The sequence below is a fragment of the Echiichthys vipera genome (genome assembly GCF_963691815.1).
Source record: "Echiichthys vipera genome assembly, chromosome: 3".
NCBI lineage: Eukaryota > Metazoa > Chordata > Actinopteri > Perciformes > Trachinidae > Echiichthys > Echiichthys vipera.
In genome coordinates this window covers 3423338-3443337 of record NC_139828.1, presented here as the reverse complement: position 1 = coordinate 3443337, position 20000 = coordinate 3423338, and the positions used below count along the sequence as shown (strand labels likewise).

The window sequence follows — 20000 nt, the reverse complement described above, 5'->3', positions numbered from 1 at the left end:
TCCGCTGCTTGTCTTTGGACCGTCTGGAGGGTTAAAAGAGCCGTGAAGAGCCTTCCAATCACAGCCAGCCTCATTCTCCTATCTGCTGTGTTTGACAGAGGCGAGCTTCCTCTTTGCCCCTCTCACTACATTTAATGTTCATATCTGGTCAAAGGTGTGTGTGCCTACCTTTTCCTGCATGTTTTTCCTGCAGATTAATATATAAAACAGCGCCCATGTTGAGCTATTTGTTGACATTTCTGAATGCTCAGCTGCAGCTCCATTCATAGAGAACGATGAATGAGCTGCACATCTGCCACAAATCCTGATTCGAGGCCAAACAGCCGTTGAAAGTACAGTTTAGTAAAAGGAAAGCAGTGAGATCAGTGCTTGTACTGGACATCTGTGAGAGCTTCTTTAAATGTCCCAGCGGGTTTATTCAAAAAGACAACACTGCGGCTGCCTTTATCAGTTTACAGTTCACATCTGGTTCATCACACGAGGCAAACCACAAAATCCTGTTTAGATTTGCTCGACTTAAAGCAGACAAACACGTCCACAGTACGTCATGAAGCTGTTGCTAAAGTCTCGGACCAAACATTCGCAGCATAAGTGCACGACGAGGGAAAGAAGCCTTTGTGTCTCTCAGATCGCTGCGATGATGACATTTACACGGTCCAATTAGCCTGGTTGTGTCGGCTGGCCCGAGCTGCAGAGGAGCGAGGAAGTGAGGGAGGAGAGGACATTAGGCGTCGGGCCCAGTCTCAGCACGGCAACCTTGTAACACACCCAGTATCACGCACGAGTCGAGTGTCATTTAGTCACATCGAGGAGGTTCGCTTATGGATGCTGATGCAAAAGGCTGCAAGTGTTATAAGGAGTAATGCTTTTTTACTTCTTAGGTTTCCTTCACGGGTCTCTTTGTGTGTGTGTGTGTGTGTGTGTGTGTGTGTGTGTGTGTGTGTGTGTGTGTGTGTGTGGGGGGGGGGGGGGTTCAAATTAAAGTTAATTCACCCTCATGTCCTCAAATTCTCATCCAGCAGCTAATTAAAAGAAATGTTTTCATGCAAATTGAGTCTTATTTTCATATCGTAGCGTAATGAAATCTGTGAAGGTGGTGACATCGCTGCAAAGAGGTGGCAAAACACATGAGCAGCCAGATTAAAAACCTTTTTTCTCTGCTTACATGCATTCACAGCTCACATCTCACATCTCACATCTGCAGCAGTGGCATCAGCGCGTGCATGGACACACAGTGATATATACCCGGCACACCCTCCTTTAAACAACAACCCCCTCGTTGCACAGCTGGGCCCGTTGTTATGCATGGAAATGTCTGTGTTTCCTGAAGCATAAATCCAGGTTACAGAGCAATATTCTGCCGCTGACAGCTTATTTGGTGTAATGTAACACTGGGTTGTGGGATGCCACAGTGTAAAGTACCAGCAGTGTCTCGCCTCTGGTCCATTTAATCTCATTGGTGTCACAGCAGGAAAAGCTTCATTTATAACATTTATAACAGCTGCATCCCTCTTACCTTTACCTTTCCAGGGTGCTGGCAGTGTAGTCTGACTCACCGGGTGTACGCTGTTGCTATAAAGCCTTCTATTGGCCGCCTATTTCAGCCAGCATTGCACTCCCCATCAAACACATGTGATTGGTTTAAAGAAATGCAAACAATCCAGAAGGTTTTTCTCGCCTATCCCAGCGTTGCTGACTCCTGCAGACGGACTTTTCTCCAGTGCTGACTCAGTATGTGGAGACGTGAGGCATCTGTACCCTGGCATGGCATCTGTACCCTGGCATCATGGCTAACTGTGACACTTAAATACAACAGAGCCAAGCTAAATGTTAAAGCTGCAGTCATTAAGTCTGGCAGATCGAGTTTACAACTCTCACGCCCCTCCCCCACTATCATCGAGCTCCTCCACTCCCTCCCATTGAGTGCTCGTCAGTGCGTGTGCACGCAGTGGAGTACACGCTACACGTAGGTAGGCTGGCTAACTTACTCATAGATAGCAACTGCTAACGATTAGCGTATGCCTAGCTTGAGGCGTGTGCCTGTGATATTGTAACATGCGTGAGCGGGGAGGGGGGATCTGAGTCAGCTCTACACTGAGTGGACAGGGTGATACGGGCACGGTGTGTCTCACACAGACACTGAAGGGTGCCTCAGACATCAGTGACAAAAGTAAACCGCCTTATTTGAGGCCCTGGGGCGCTCTTTCACTTTGCACATCACCTCATTTTCTAAAAATACTGCCCTATGAACAAAAACCCAAACTCTAACCCAGTAACGTGTTTGTTTCCTGAGAGCTTCTGCTGTCAATAAAGACAAAGTGGTGCTTTCTCTCGAGTCGTCTGTCTGACCACACACACACATGTTGATGGACTCACACTGTTACCAACACTTAGACCAACAATACTATTGTTGCTGTCGATGGGGTTGCAGAGTGGAAATAGACAGTATGGCAGCCTGGTGAAGCAGAAGTGTGCTGTGCAGAGGTAAAGGGCATACATTTTTAATCTAAATGTTGTTGTTTTTTGCACGTATTTGCACTGAAATCCAGTTTTTAAGTGGAGGATCATGAAACGTGAACCCTGCTTGATCTCTGACTCGCACAGCACTTTGGATGCTCAGCAGGCAGTCGGCTCTAAAGAGATCATTCGGTCAGTTGGTGGCTGCGTTTGGCAGCGTGGTGCAGCCATGCAGGAGACTCTGACACTGTCTCACTGCTCACTGGGTCATGTAGGGAACCAGAGCAGTCACAAGGCTGAGACTGCTGTCGCCACGCCCTGTTTCTGCTCCTTTTCTGTGTCATACCTGCTCCGCATGTGATGCAGGCTCCTCAGTCCAAGAGTCTCTGCCTGCACTCGTTTTTGTCACCGTGCACTCGTTAGCTGCAGCGGTGCAATATTCAGATGCTTTCCTAAAAGTGCAAATACCAAACAAGTGAAAGTCCTTTGTTCAAATGTTTGATGTCAATATGTGGCCACTATGAGCGGGAACACTTCAAACAAAGCCTAAACACACACAAACGCCACATGCCTGCTGACATTTTAGTACACAGTGCTTTGTGTTCACCTGATGAGTCGAAGTCCAATATTCACTATGATAGAGAGTCCAGATGTGTGACCTTCTTCTGCCTTCCTCCATGTGGTCGGTGATACAATCTCAGAAGTCATCTGCCATCAGTCTGACGACCATTTAGCTCCTGGGGCCAACGGCTAATATTTGGGGCTGCCCGGCGTAGCCAGTGGGCCAACACGTCCTCTTCTGAGCTGGGTGCTTTGTTCACGGTCTGATTAGCAACTTAAGATGCGAGAGCGGAGTTTGGGCTGAGAGAGGAAAGAGATGGCATCTCATTCATCTTCATCCGCTTGTCCCTGTTGGGGTCGCGAGGGGCTGGAGCCGATCCCAGCTGACATCGGGCGTGAGGCGTGGTCCACCCTGGACAGGACGCCAGTCTATCACAGGACACATAGAGACGAACAGAGACAGACAACCATTCACACCTACGGGTGATTTAGAGTCATCAATGAACCGAACACCTGCACGTCTTTGGACTGTGGGAGGAAACCGGAGAACCCGGAGAAAACCCACGCAGACACGGGGAGAACATGCAAACTCCACACAGAAGGGCCCCAGCTGGGATTCAAACCAGGAACTCTCTCGCTGTGAGGCGACAGTGCTAACGTTTACGTTTCCTATCTCATTGGTTGTGCTTTTGAAAGGTCAGCGGTAAGAAGGTAGAAGTTCAACTGATTTGAACTTTGAGTGCAGCGGCAGAGAGGCAAATCTGAGCGGAGCCCGCCGCTACATCGGGCGCTAACGCCTCTTCCATAGGATATGAATGAAAGGCGTTTTTACCGTGCATCAGGTGTAGGGGCCTGAACCCTTACCGTCACCTTCTGTAGGCTAAAAACAGCCAACGGTGCGTTGTTGCGCGGACATCTCCAGCACTGAGTTAGTCACACCAAAGCTGCTGGAGTGATAAATCTACAGGTAGGAGAGAAATAAATACGCATGGTTGATTTTGGGGTGAACTGCCCCTTTAATCCCTGGTTTGTTGTGGAGGGAATCAGACAGGATCTCTGGTATGTCAGTCTCCTGAGGATGATGTGTGACGTTATTCGAACCATTCCTTCATTCTTGTGGTCCGAAGTGTCTTCGCCTCCGTCTGGTGACTTCACAGCACCCCAGTGAATTGTGGGAAAACACGAGACATAATGGGAGCGAGAAACCAGGGCAGTTTTCATACTCTCTCTCTCTCTCTCTCTCTCTCTCTCTCTCTCTCTGTAATAAGTTCACCACCCTCTCCCTCCCCAAAATAATGAAGACTAAGTCATGTCTGTGTATATTAATTCCTCCCATAATTCCTTGGGCTAAATATAGAGCCGGAGACATGAGCGACTTTACCGTGATATTCACTGGGAGTGAGACGCTCCAGCGCCGCATTAGCACATTACGGGACGATTCTTGAGGCGGCACGGAGACGAATTCCCTCGTTTTTCTGAAGAGAAGAGCAGCTAGTGTTGATGTGCAGATGAGAGGTAGGAAGAGATTTGGGGGGGGTCTGTCTGTGAGTGGAGGAGGATAAGCCCGTGCATGCCTTTACGCTCCAGGCCGCAGCAGCTGTCAAAGCCTGACCAGGACATCCCGAGGGACCAAACTGCACCCAGCGTCTCCGCGCAAAACAAACATCAAGGTGGCTCACTCTTCTTTCCTTTCCTCCCTCCATCTCTGCCTCTCCCTCTTCTCTCTAATGATGCGTCCCGTAGAGCTTTCAAAGCTTTTCCTCGTCAGTGCGGCGTCGTCGTAGGTGAGTGATCGTCAGGAAAAGCCTGGCTCCTCTTTTCCCGCTTATTCCCCGAGAGAAATAATTCCCCTTCCCCCGAGAGACGAACAGTTTCTCTTAACACGCCCACACACATTCTCGAGGAAGTCACTCTGCTCCTCTTCTTCTAAGTCTATGCTTTCTCTTTTTTACTTCTTCATTTCCTCCTTCGTTCATCTCTTACGCTCTTGGGTGCAACTTTATGCGGAGTATTTATTAGTGCTGTCGTTAAAGCTAAAGTAAAGACCGCAGTGTTAAGTGTGTGTATGTTTAGCCTGCAGAGAGAACATACTTGAGTGTGTGTGTGTGTGTGTGTGTGTGTGTGTGTGTGTGTGTGTGTGTGTGTTTCTTTAATTACGTGTGTGCTCTTTAGACGGAGCATCAAACATTACACACACTCAGACTGACAGTGTTGAACATGAAAGCCGCTGAGACTCATTAAGCCGCTGATTACAGCTCGGGGAGGAGAGTCCTGAGCAGCTGCTGCGCCAGCACACACACACACACATACTCACACACACACACACACACACACACACACACTCCACAAAGTTTGTTGATAACTATAAACATACATAAACATGTATATCGATGTAAAATCATGTGTTCTTATCATAATGTGGACTCGTTCACGTCTAATCGTGTCTGAACTGTTTGATAATATTGGTTCTCATGTAGAACTGCTGTGTACGCACACAACGGGCCCTGAAAGAGGCGAACACCACTTCCCACGCAAAAGTCGCCTGTATCGGATATTAGTCATCAGCCTCTTAGTTATGGGTTAGAAGGCGCCTGCTACACTTGTATTCTCAGGAGGCTGTCGTCATCTATTCACACGGACACGGTCGCCCTTGAGGTTCACTTGTGCTCTACAGGCTCCGTCCTCTGCATACATTACCTCCGTATTTCTGCACGTATCCTGCAAGCTGGCGGATGCGGACCAAACGTTGCAGTACCACCGGAAATCGTGGGGGCAGCGTCGAGCACTGGACAAAAAAAAGACTTGTGAATATCGGGAGCGAGCGAGTCATTAAAAGCTCTGACGGACATCGGGAAATACTGAAAGCTACGTTCGATGTCAGTTTCTCTCATCTGTCAAATGAATGTGTGGAAGTCTCCGTCCACACTCTGGGGCGTCTTTAGTGTCTCTCAGACCACTGCCGTCTACAACGCTGCCCGCCATTTTGTCAAGGACTGTAATCACCTCCATTCTCGCCCATTTTTGTTTTTGTCACTTTTTTCAAACTTTATTTGAGCAACTTTTGAATCTGAACGACGCCCTCTAGAGGATGTTTTGCTCAACGTCCATTCCAACGTAAAGGACGCACGAAAGCATGAAAGCACGAGGGCAGAGACGTTTAGAACGTACGTCTCTATTTACGCACAGAATGAGAGCATAAATGAGCCTTGGCGTCACTTGTTAAAGCTCCGGGGGGAGGTCGTTGTGAATTCAATCAAAAAAAGGTACTTTGAAATCCTTTGGACGTTGTGGTTTCGCCTACTGTTGCAGCATGAGGTCGTAAAGAGAAGTGGAGCTGCAAATGTCATGGAAAGTTCTTCACTTAGAGTTTTGCATTCTTCTTTTTTTCTTCTCTTTCACACGCACACACACACACACACGCACACACACAAACACACACACACACGCACACACACTGAGACGACTCCCACTGTGGCCGGGGAGATATCATCAGGGTTTTTCGTGGTTTGTAACTTGTGAGTGTGTTTTCTTTTTCCTTTTCCCTCAGAAATGAATTAATGGCAGTTTGTGCTCGAGCACTCACCGTGAAAGCTTTTCACTGGAAGATCATCAGCAGCCATTATGGTGGCCTTGGCAAAGCTGCACACTCCCATTCATGTCTTGTTATTTTTCTGTTGTTTGTGTCTTTCAGTGACTCACACTAGCAAACAAATATGAATGAAGGGCCTGTGTGTGTGGGGCTGTCATGCATTAATATTCTGTGTGCAGGGGCTCGGATCAGATGTGCTGTTCGCATGTAGAAGTACATCCTGGATGCTAGCTTGAGTCCAAAGGTTCAATATCTGTTATCATGAACTCTTAGAGAATCTATTTACAGTAGAGCAGAGGACGGAGCAGAAGGAGGTCCCAGGTCCATGTGGTTCAGTTCAGATCCAAACTCAGCAGCTCTCTCAGCTGTTGCTCCTGACAACGGCGGGAGGAGGAGGAGGAGGAGGAGGAGGAGGAGGAGGCTTTGCTGCTGGCAGGGTTTTGGTGAAGTTGGAATAGGCTGCCGAGCTCTCCCCTGTGGGACGAGGCCCGACTGCTCAGTCCTGCTACTTGGCTTCGCTCATGCGAACCCGCGGGGCCTGCAGAGTCACGCTGCGTCCATGAGGACACACAGATACATACACAGGGGCTCATTACACACACACACACACACGCACACACACGCAACAAGACATGCTTGTGTTCACGTACCGTTTAAAAGCCAATCATTGGATAGGCTGACAATAAGGGAGAGTGGGGTGATTTGAGCCTGTGGGGAAGTTTGTTTCCACGCAACCATTGATGAACATTTGTAAAGTGACCGCATGTTGGTGATGTCCATGAAGTAAGCGGTACACACATTTGTTAGACGTTTAAAGAGAGAGTGAACGTTTGTTTATGTTCAAGGAATCATGATAATTGTGTACGATCACATAATCTCACACGTGCGTTACAACAACCTTGAAGAATGTGTGTCACCCTCCACATCCGTTAACCACAAAATGAGCATCGACGTCTGTAGATCATTTTCAGATATGATGGACTCTGGTCCGGGTGGGACGTCATGGTCCAAGGGGCTGAAATATATAGAATGAAATGGTCGCCACATATGATGCTAGTGCCCTTAACAGAAAATAAAATAGCATTAGTCTTGTTTTAATAGACACGATGACGTCAAACTCAGGGCGTGTTTAGACGGACACGATCTAGAAAGGAAACGCAAAAGTGCCGTTGCGTTCTCACTTTTTGTTCCGCGTTTAGACTTTAGAGGTGTTTGGGGGGAAATCTGCGTGCGTACGCTAACGCAAAAGTGTGTGAATTCGATGTACTACGCACATCAGTTGGCTAGAGCTGGCGCATGATGGGGCGAGAAGGTTCCAGGTTCGCATCCCGGCTGGGGCGTTGGCATGGTCTCCCTGTGTCTGCGTGGGTTTTCTCCGGGTTCTCCCACAACGTTTTTCAGATCATCATCTCCTACAGTGAAACTCAAGACGACATCTTAAAGGATCTTGAGATGCTGGAAACAGTTTTCTGGGATTGCGTCCACAGGGCTCTCACTCCGACATGAAATCACACCATATTTCCACGATCACATGCACTAAAATGCACTAACATGCACTAACACACACTAACATGCACTAACATACACTAACATGCACTGACATGCACTTACATGCACTAACATGCACTAACATGTACTAACATGCACTGACCTGCACTAACATACACTCACATGCACTGACATGCACTAACATGCACTGACATGCACTGACCTGCACTAACATGCACTAACATACACTAACATGCACTTACATGCACTAACATGCACAAACATGCACTAACATGCACTTACATGCACAAACATGCACTAACATGCACACGCGGCCATGCAAACAGAGACAGTCCGATTACAACGCACACAGAGGAGGAGTGACTTCATCCTCCTCTCAGGACGCCATTACTCCACCACAGCATGTCTTTACATAAAAATGATCCGTTTGCTGCTTTATCAATGTTCTGAATGTTGAGTAGAGCTCCTTTTGAATCCAACAAAGTGTCCAAATGTAAAAATATATTCAGTTTACTCTCCTGTAAAATAGAAAGTAAAGCAGAAAATCCTCATGTTTGAATAGCTGGACCAAGAAAGTGAGGGTGAAAAACGACAACACGGATTATAAAAGTTGTCAATCTACTGAACAAACTTAGCTGAGATCACACACACAGTACTTTTCTGATTAATGAGTCAGTAGCTCAACAACTTCTCTAAAGATTTAATTCAATTTGATGAAAATATCGGCAACGAGGGATTGTTTCTGGCGTCAATCCAGGAATTCTGAAAGGATTTCTAAACACTGTGGGATCGGCATGCTCTGTTAACGTTTGCAGCTTCTCTTTTCATGATTTAGCGCACGTACATAATGGGAAATAACATTTCCAAACATCTGTACATGATGATATTCAGAGGGTTGTACAGAGGAATGACGTCTCTTATAGTCACACCGAGCCATGTTGGCACGGCCTGAGTGTTTTTCCACAGCACAGCCTGGCAAGAAGAAAGGGCTGTTTACCTCGGTGACGTGTTGGAGGTGTGCAGTTCTCCGTCACAGCTTCTATTTCTGCAGGATTTAAAACTGATTCACCGACTGTGTGATGCCAAATATGTGTGTTGAACAATTTTTAGCCCTGCAAACCACTTCAGTACGAATAAAAGCAGCAGGAAATATCCAGTTTGCATCAGAAGCAACTTAACGCAGCTTCTACGACCACTGACAGAGATCAGGAGGCGGATAAGTGTCACTGCTATCTGCAGAGGCGTGGGAGTGAAACTAAACTTCAAACCCCAAAGATGAACTGTGACACAGACTTTAAAAAAACACATGTCTCTCTTGTAACCAGCAGATTCATCACACCATTCGTTTAGCAAGACTTAGGGCGCACTCACGCTGTCCATCCGTACCGTGCCCCAACACGTTTCACGGCTAAAGTCTGGTTCCTTTGACCAGTGTGAGTGCAACCGTACAGCGTCTAGCTGTGGCACGCTTGCCGTCCACAGTCCTCTTACCTTGACGTTGGGGGGAGGGGCGTACGTCCATCTGGCTGACGTTTGCCTCCGAGGAGAAGTGACGGTCAGAGGCTAACTGTGTAAACGGCCTGTTTAACATGGGGCTCAATGAGAAACTGCTCTGTTATGAAACCTGCCCCTAGTGGACACTCAGAGAACTCACATGTTTGGCACTTCCTGATTGGATCAACCAGGAAGTCTCTGTGTTTGGGATCGAGTCACATTAGAATCAGACTAAAGTGGCCATTCGAGGAACTGCAGTCTTTGTCTTCAGGTTGCAGCTTGTTTAAAAAACACATCTAAGACACAACAGAGTAAAATAACGAGATGATACTTTGAACGCAGTGTTTGAACGTTTGCTCTTTCATATCATGAGCGACTGCATTAACCTCAATAGATTAAAGCGGTACAGTTCATTTGAGGCAGATCCAAATCCAAATGGAGACTTTCTAAACATTTTCAGAGTTAAAATGACTCAGAGTGCTTTTCAGTTTGGACCTCCTCTGCAGACGTATACACAGACACTTAAAGAGAGCTTATAGGAAAGACTCTCTGCTAATGCAAATGTCCCGTAGACAATCCTGTGTCTTAACCTCCCGACCTCTTTGTTGTTTTCCAGATCCCGAGGTGAGCTGGAGTTCGTCTACGCGGCTGTCTGCGCTCGGCGGTCAGAGGAAAGTGAGAAACTCAAAATGTCTGCTGCTAACATGGGCCCGCTTCTCCTCGCCCTCCTCCTCCTCTTCTTCCCCTCAGTAAGTAAAACTTGTTTTTTTCTACTTTTAAAAGAATAAAATGTCTAATGCACCTTCAGTTTCTGTGCCGTAGGAAGCAGACTCGTGTACGCGCCGCTAACGCAAACACACTCAGCAACAGGTGGAGCTTTTTACATGAATTCATCCAGGGAACAGGTGTCCGGGCCTGGTTCTTGTGCACTTGTACAGTCATAGTTTAAGGAACCGTATGGAGTTTACTGCATCAATAATTCATTGATCAGTGTGTGGCACTCCCACTGTCCGTCCGTACCGTGCCACACGACGATTCACGGCTAAAGTCTGGTTCGTTTGACCAGTGTGAGTGCAACTGTACCGCGTCTAGCTGCCGCACGCTTGCCGGCCACGTACCGTTTTGGAGAGGTGGGCTTTTGTAAAGCACGTTTGCACATGTACGAGCACGAGCGTGCGCAAACTTGTTTTTCTACTTTTAAAAGAATAAAATGTCTACTGCACCTTCAGTCTCTGTGGCGTAGGAAGCAGACCTGTGCACACGCCGCTAACGCACACACACAGACTCAGCAACAGGTGGAGCGTTTACATGAATTCATCCAGGGAACAGGTGTCCGGGCACTTGTACAGTCATAGTTAAAGGATCCGTATGGAGTTCCTGCATCAATAATTCATGGATCAGTGTGTGGCAGGAACGATGCATAAGGATGCGTTCTCATCATTTATTCATTGTTTATTCAACATTATTCCTATCTGTTGAATCTGTGAGGGAAGAGAAGGTCCCCATTACCATCCCCTCCTCTCCTCTCCTCTCCTCTCCTCCTCTCCTCTCCTCTCCTCTCCTCTCCTCCTCTCTCCTCTCCTCTCCTCCCTTCTCCTCTCCTCTCCTCTCCTCCTGTGAGGTAAGCAATCTTTCATGTTGTTAAATATGAGTCATCCCCCTTGAGCTGAAGTGTTGTCTAAGAAACTGAGGTGAGCTTTAGAGAAGATGGTGGACAACAGGAACACAGTTGAATGAAAGAGGGGGAGGCAGAGAGGGAAGTATATACACACTACATACCTTATATATAAGAGCTTTTTATGTTAGCAGAGACAGAGAGCTGGACATATGCACAATACATACTCTGTAGTCTAGACTTGATCATCACTAGTCTGTGTGTGAATGTTAAGGGTCTTCAGATTCTCATGAAGCACCTCAAGTTACCTGCTCAATACGGTTTCTGGAGAGTTCTTTGGAGTATTTTACAACTTGGAAATATTCCCCCTTACGTTATGACATTAGAGCTCAGGGTGACGCAGACAGTGAAGATGTGTCTGTCCTCCATTTCTGTGTCTGAGTGATGAGAGAGTCTCAACGCTGCCTGGTAGAGTTTGTAACCTGCACGTTTACTTGTGAAGCCTAATGTGAATTTGCTTCTATTCGCAACTTCACGTTGACTTTTCACATGTGAACTCCGGACAGTGTTAGGAGAACATGCAGCTGTGACACGGCCAATACGACCCCGGGTATTTTACTATTTCCAAATAGGCGCACACTCGCGTCTGGGGCTTCCGAGGCTCGGCTGCCCGTTCATATGTTTCAAAGGGGAATGATTGAGCTGCCAGGCTAGGGGGTGAAGTGTGTGTGGGCTCACCTGCTTCTTCGTCGGCCTCCTTCAACGCCTGTCACTTGGTCAGCTCGCTCCCCGACGGTCCGACACTCAGTTATGTCTGGACTCCATTTGACATTTGATTTTTGACATGTAGCACACGGACAAAACCAGGACCAATCAGTTGACCTGCTGATGAATTCTTCAAGCAGGGTCGAAACATCGCATTCATCAATAAGGTCACAATGCGCATTCATAATGGCCAAATGCGTGAGTCTCTCCTGCTTCATATTATTGCACAGCCAGGTTTTCCACCTGCCAAGGCTGAGAAAGAGAGCTTGGATGCCGCTACAGGTATGGGCAGGGCCGGCCGGGTCCTTCAGCTGCCTGCTGCTGTCCGGTTGCTGGCACACAGGGTCCAGGTGTCTCTCTCGGACGTTTAGCTGGGTCAGGTGGTTTTATAAAAAAGTCTGATATTCTTGTGTGAGACATAGCTGGTAAAGGTTGAATTTCTGTCAGTTTACCAGGATACCAAGAGACCTGCAGGGTCGATGACTCACCATCAGCTCTGTGGGCTTCAGGTATGAGGATGGTTTGTTGGATACGATAAATAAACCTGTACTGTCTCACGTCATCTTTAACTTTTCGAATATTGAACCTCACCAGAAAGCTCTTACACATCAGTTACATATCAGTTGATTTATTTTAGCTCCTAAAGCCAAGACATTTTCTCAGTCGGGGCTGAATATGCAAATCCATTCTGGGTTTATCATAAACGGGGGTAGGGGGAACGCCTACCGGACCTACACAGAGACAAGGGAGAGAACATGCAGGGAAAACACAGACAGAAGGAGACAATTGGGGCGGCGGTAGCTCAGTCCATAGGTGACTTGGCTGGGAACTGGAGGTCGCTGGTTCATGTCCCTGTGTGGACCATGTATGGAGCGTGGACTGGTGGCTGGAGAGGTGCCAGTTCATCTCCTGGGCACTGCCAAGGTGATGTTGAGCAAGGCACCAAACCCCCAACTGCTCGGGGCGCCGGTCACTGGCAGCCCCCTTGCTCTAACATCTCTCCATTGGTTGCATGTATATAGGTCCTGTCTGTGCATGTGTGTGTATTTCGGGCCTGTGTGTGTGTAAAATGAAAAAATAGAGTGAAAATTGAATTTCCATTGCGGGACAAATAAAGGAAATCTTCTTCTTCAAACTCACACAAAAAGGAAGAGAGGAGGGTACTGACAGAACCAGATCTTGACAGGTTTGTTGGATACGATAAATAAACCTGTACTGTCTCACGTTGTCTTTAACTTTTCGAATATTGAACCTCACCAGAAAGCTCTTACACATCAGTTACATATCAGTTGATGTATTTTAGCTCCGAAAGCCAAGACATTTTCTCAGTTAGGGCTGAATATGCAAATCAATTTTGGGGTTTATCATAAATAAGACGGACAGAAACAAGGAACCATAGCTGATTTAATGAGCTGTCCGCAGTTTCACTGTACCGGCCGTGTGTACTTAGACTTGCGCGGCTTAATCTTTGAGACAAGCACGTGCTACTGGCAGGATCCACCATGTAGCCCCCATCGTGGCCCGGAGGCCCCGGGTCTGCAGGGGGACACAGAGAGGAAGTGGGAATGTTTGCAGTTCTGTGGTAGATTTTAGACTTTGAGTTGTTCACTTCACCCTCATTTCACTTCAACTTACTAAGATCCCGAACCAAATGAATGCCACTAATGTTCAATGTTGCATCCAGAATGATATCACATCGAAGTATCAGTGAACAGTAATCATGATGTAATGCAGTTACACAGCTGGAAGAGTTTAAAGTCTTGTTTGAAACCCAGTTCACACTCAGTCTTGCACATGTGTGTAGCGGATCATGCTGGTTGTACACAGTTTGACCTAATTAGATGTGGTGAAGTGATTAAGGGCTAAGGATATGTTACGATCAGTCACAGGAGGTTAAACCGCGGAGAAATCAACACAGAAGCTGTTCTTTAAACTTCCCACGACTCATACGGTGTGTTTGGTTTCCCCGCTGCTCCTACCGGGGCTCAAACGTCTCCAAAAGTAAAAAGGCTCCGCACTGAAGCTTTGTTTAATTAATGAGTTCATTTCTAAGGATATACAGCAGGCTGTGTTTCCGTACAGATGATTATTACAGTCACACAACGCACCAACCGAGTCAGTGGAGGACACATGTCGCGAGGACGATGTGTTGGTGCGATTTCAAAGGAAGAGAATGAAAATAGTTTTGGGGTGAAGAGAAGAGACGGTGGGTCGGCTGTGAAACCCAACTAGCTTAGCACAATAGCAAAAGGTCAGTGCTTCAGTATCTCAGCTGAAAGTATCAAGTCTACACATCCAGAATACAGGGCAACATCAACGACATTACAAGCTAACAGGACTTTGGCGACTTTCAACCAGCTCCACCTCTCTGCGTAAAGATGATACAGTGCCTGCAGAGCTCCGCCCACAATCAGTCCAACGCAGTAGACTCCTATGTTGCACTTGTATATTGCTTGAATATTACGGAGCCCCACTCTCTCAATCGCAGGACGCACTCACACTGTCCGTCCGTCCCGTGCCCCGTGCTTTAGGGTCCTTGTCCCCCCTCCAGGCCCGTTTGTACTCACACTACCTGGGCCTCGGAGAATGCTTCTTGCTGCCTATACGTCATCACGCCGTAACACGTCACACGCATTGATGACGTCATCGCTTGTGCACGGTACGGATGGACAGTGTGAGTGCGCCCTCAGTCTCAGTACTATCTAGCGTCTCTTGCTAAGAATTACTCCATGCCTAACCGCAAGTGACTCAAGTATGTCGTTGTAATTAATTCCTATATTAAAAGTAAATGAAATTAATCCAGACCATGTTAAAAATCAACAGTCCCTGCATGGACATGAATGTAATACTTAACCTGTGATCACGCATTAACCATTTGGTGGCCACGCATTATTATTTTTTAGCCCATTGTCACCAGGGGGGCTCTGTAGAATATAACACTTAAATGCACTAAATTATTTAATTTTTTGACAGACAAAGCAATAAAAAAACTAGATTCTGTATTGTAATGTAGTGTGTATTGTTGAAGTGGGTCGTAAAGTAGATACAGAGTCCGTTGATGAAGCCTGTGGCAGACAACCCCGATGCTGACACACGCACAAAGAGATGACGAATATATCGGAGCGTTACCTCGAATACAACGACACATTTTTCTGGTTTGAACATCGTTGGAAACATTTGGGATAAAGTAAGAACACAACTCAGCAAACATATAAAACATACAACGTTTTTTGGACAAGTTAATGTGGAAATGTTATTATACCTTGAAAGCAATAACACTATATTTGTGTGTCAAGTGTCTTCAATGTCTCACTGATGCTTTGATCTGGAATAATATCCACATTCACACGACAGATCCAGAGTATGTCATCAGTACATGCTTTTAGTGGCGGTGCAGGTGCTGTTAGAGAGTGCTGCACATACTGTAGATCACCCTGCAGACTGTGGATACGGAGGGTGTATTAACACTTCCACACAATACCCCCGAAATGACTGCATCTATTACTCTGGATCCAAGGCAAGTGCCGTTGATGTCAGCAGATACACGCTCAACTGCTCCCCTGCTACAGCCCATAAAGAGCTGTGACGTGGTGTCTCCCTCACTGACGCCAGCACAGACACGAATGATCATCTTCTTACCAGACGCCACCCTCCAGCACTGCACCCCCACACACACACACACACACCACCCTCCCTCCTCTTCAGACCCAGCGTCAGCGCTGCATTGTGTAGCTGCCAGGGTGGTGGGGGGGGGGGGGGTGGATGTGACCTAAGTGTCTGGAGACGTAAATGAGGGATTCTGACGCTGATCTCTGGCCTCGATTGCGTTGAAGCCACCGGAGAGCTACAAGTTTAAACACTCACCTCTGTGTGTTCTGTGTGTGACAGATGGGAGCAACGCCTGGCACGGTCGGGTGTGAAGAGTGCACGCCTGAAAGGCTTTGCTGCCTTGTTTTCATTAGAATAATGCCCCTCCTCTGGGCCAGTTAGCATGGGGACGGTGCCAACAGCTCTGAAATGGTTTGTCTAATTGGTTGAGTGTTTAAACAGATCCCAGAGCCGCTCCCACACTGTGGTGTGAACCGCACAGTGCGGTCCTTCCTCTCTGCTCCAATGTAATATTCAACCACTTGACTCTCTGTTTATGTGTGTGTGTGTGTGTGTGTGTGTGTGTGTGTGTGTGTTTGTGTGTGTGTGTGCGTGTGTCTGTGTGCTCGTGTCGTTTTCCAGGTTTCGAGCCAACAGGTCCCCATCAACTGTGTGATCAAGAGGGAGCAGGAGAAATGCATGGAAATGATGGATTCAGACGATCCTGGGAACGATCCAGAGTTTGGTGGGTTTTCATCAGCGTTCGTGTGTTTGTGTCACCTTTAATTCCTTCCCCTCGTGATAACCACTGCTCTGTTTATGTTGTAACAGTTTTAAAGACCCGCTTGTCTGCAAAGAGATCATTAGAACGACTTTACGGTGTTTGATTTTATTGCATCTAACTGAAGCAGGGCCAGCAGAGAAATTCAGCAGAGCAAGTGAATTCTTACGTTTCCCTCCAGAGTGAGGGAGCGGGCTTTCATCTGCAGCATCTTGTGATGGTGATCCTTAAAATTAAAGTTGATCAGTGAGACAGTGAGTGACGAGCGTCTCTCTGGCTGATCACATGATGGATGAAGGGAAGATCAGACTGAGTGAGAGGCTAGAAACCGAGCCACAGGACGTTAAATGACTCCTTTAATCTACTGCACGGGCGCCACTTGAAACAGAGACCATGCCATTTCAAACACAACTAAACTTTCCAGAACCCTTGATATGAGTTAAAATGGTAAGTATGCACGTGCAGAGTCAGGTGACACAACACCGTTTTATGAATCACTATTGGCCTCGAACAGTATCAAATGGGGGCTGATTACACTCTGAGACTGTATCAGCGTTCTGCAGAGTAACACAGATTATTAGGCTACGTTCCCACTGCAGTTCCAAGTGATCGCTCTTATGTGACCCTTATCGGATTACAATCACCTGCAGCTAAGTCAGGTAGCCTTAGGGTGCACTCCCACTGCCGTCCGTCCCGTGCCCCGTGCTTAAGGGTCCTTGTCCCCCCCTCCAGGCCCGTTTGTACTCACACTACCTGGGCCTCGGAGAATGCTTCTTGCTGCCTATACGTCATCACGCCGTAACACGTCACACGCATTGATGACGTCATCGCAATGCGTCGCTTTGTTTACAAATCTTTCCATAGACCTCGGAGTTTTTGTGCGTCTTGTCCGACTTATATGTTATGGCAGTTAATACAGCAGAACAGTAAAAACAAGCACAGCTGAGGTGATAGATTATAACAGCAGCAGGAAGCGTCAGGCAGGACCACGGCAGCAGGCACCACCACCATCAGCAGAGACCTGAGAGACGACAAAGCACAAACAACTCCGGGGAAGAAGCTGAATTAGTAACATGCATATGTCCAAAGACATGAACACATGGCTTGTTAGAATGAAACCCTCACTGCTGTGTACTGTGTCCGTCCACCTGTTGTGTCCCCAGGCTGTCCGTGGATGTGGGACAACCTGACGTGTTGGCAGCCTGCCAGGATCGGCGAGGTGGTCGAAGTCAACTGCCCCGAACTCTTCTCTCAGTTCATGAGTGAAGAAGACTTTGGTTAGTTTCTAAAGACATTTCAAACGCGATTATCATCCTTTCGTGAGTGTCCTTGTTTACATTGGTGCAGTGTGCAGATTGTTACCGCATAATTTCAAATGGTCCGGTGCTCAAATGTAAAATTGTGATGCTTTTTCAGTGAAGTTTAGATTTAGTAAACACACATTTTCTTAAATTACTGAGTCTGTTTCTGGATCTGTGTGTGTTTGTGTTTGCCTAGTGTGTGAAATGGGGACATCGTTGAAAAGGGTGGACAATTCCTGGGTTCCCACTTGGTGTTAAGGGCCAGAATTAGGGTTTGGCCACGGTCACGTAGGGAATGCATTACGTCAATGATAGTGTTTTTCCACTTACGGGGAACGGGTTCTTTGGACCTTGGTGCTACCTAGTGGACGAGCTGTGCTGTTTACTTCAGAGGGTTATCGGACAACAACAGAGCAACAATATTTCTCTTGCTTAACCTCGACAAAAGCTGCGCAGCCTCACCTCTTCTGTAGTTAGCTGTTTACCAGAGGGAGCTTAAATGTATCCAGACCATTAAATTAAAGTCCCTGAACACTCACACAGGTGTTTTCAGTTAGTCTGGCTGATTAGACCTCTGCTTGGGTTGAAGGTGGGCGGGGCTTTGATGGGAATTTGTGAGGTCATAAATGTCCGTCTACCAATAAGAATGGGAAAAGGTGTAGTTTGTCCCGCCTTAACAGGTGAAACAAAGCTAACAGGAGACTCAGAGAGATGTGTTCAGGGGCTTTAAGATGAAACTCAATAAAATATAGTCAGGTAGCCTCACTGCAACCCTGTCTAAATTTCAAAGGAATCCTCTGGATTACACGTCGTACCAGAGACCGGGACACATTGTGAAACAGCTGCAGTTTAAAACACGTAGCTGATATTGTGACCCTCCGGCAAACAGTCTGACTTTGTGTGTGTGTGTCTGTGTGTGCCATAATCAAATCATGAGTCCCGTGTCCACAGAGCTGGGGAAGGTGAGTCGTAACTGCACCGAGTTTGGCTGGACAGAGACCTTCCCTCATTACATCGACGCCTGCCTGTATGAGGAGGGGAACAGCAGCCACCCGGTGGTGAGTCCGTCACCGTCTGCTTCAGTCAGAGGCAACGTTTGAACGACACGTTTTCATAAGCATAACACTCTGCTGTTTGTTCAGTTCTTGTTCCGCTTGTGTTTCAGGACATGTACTATGTGTCGGTGAAGGCTCTGTACACCGTGGGCTACAGCACGTCGTTGGTCTCCCTCACCACGGCCATGGTCATCCTGTGCAGGTTCAGGTGAGACGTCAGGTGGTTGTGGGTGGTACTGCAGCAGGGCAGGGTGGAGCGTTTGTCAGACCGACGGGAAAAAGTACAGGAGAAGAAGAAGAAGAAGAGGTGGATATTTTGTCTTTCTCATGCGCATCTCAGTATGAGGACATCAGTTTAAAAAAATGTTATTAAAATATTTTAGATGTTTCAATGAGGAACTCGGAGTAGAGCCGCTGCTCCTTTGCGTTGAAAGGAGCCAGTTGAGGTGGTTCAGGATCATCTGGTAAGGATGAACCCTGAACGCCTCCCTAGGGAGGTGTTCCAGGCACGTCCAGCTGGGAGGAGGCCTCGGGGAAGACCCAGGACCAGGTGGAGAGATTAGATCTCCACACTGGCCTGGGAACGCCTCAGGATCCCCCAGTTAGAGCTGGTTAATGTGGCCCGGGAAAGGGAAGTTTGGGGTCCCCTGCTAAAGCTGCTGCCCCCGCGACCCGACCCCTTATAACAATTTCCATTTCGGCCGCTTGTACCCGCGACCTCGTTCTTTCGGTCCTGACCCAGCTTTCATGACCATGACTACTACTACAACTACTACAATCATTATCACGTCAGCTGGTATTATGGCTGCTACTACATTAATACTACTGCTGCTGCTAATTCTACAATAATTATGACTTCTGCCACTACTATTTGATTCTACTGCTACTACAAATACAACAACTACTAATATAGTATCACTACTGAGGGTTGGCTGTGGCTCAGTGGCGGTTTGATCCCCAGCTCCCCCAGTCCGCATGTCGTGTCCTTGGGCAAGACACTGAACCCCAAATTGCTCCCCGTGCTGCTCATGGGTGTGTAAATGTGGTGTGAGAAGACGCTGTATAAGTACAAGTCCATTTACTACCACTGCAGTTGTTATCGCTTCAGCTTCTATTACAGCTTCTGCTAAAACTCCACCTACAGTGCTGCTGCTTCTACTGTTGCTGCTTCCACCACTCATACTGCGTCACTACGATTACAGCTGTGGCTACTTACGCAACATCACAGTCGAGGTCACGATGTTGTGCTGAATATCATCACGGCTGTGTTTCCTCAAAGATATTC

General features: G+C 47.3%; 1 protein-coding gene across 1 annotated transcript in view; it reads left to right on the top strand.

Moving 5' to 3' along the window:
* The window catches only part of adcyap1r1b (adenylate cyclase activating polypeptide 1b (pituitary) receptor type I), a 25869-nt gene that overhangs the window by 889 nt on the left and 4980 nt on the right, over positions 1-20000 (top strand). Inside the window, exons 2-6 of the mRNA XM_083940464.1 lie at positions 10227-10359; positions 16221-16323; positions 17523-17636; positions 18612-18718; positions 18826-18923. Coding sequence (XP_083796590.1) covers positions 10300-10359; positions 16221-16323; positions 17523-17636; positions 18612-18718; positions 18826-18923 — 482 coding nt within the window. The 5' untranslated portion in view covers positions 10227-10299. The remainder of the gene's footprint in view (positions 1-10226; positions 10360-16220; positions 16324-17522; positions 17637-18611; positions 18719-18825; positions 18924-20000) is intronic.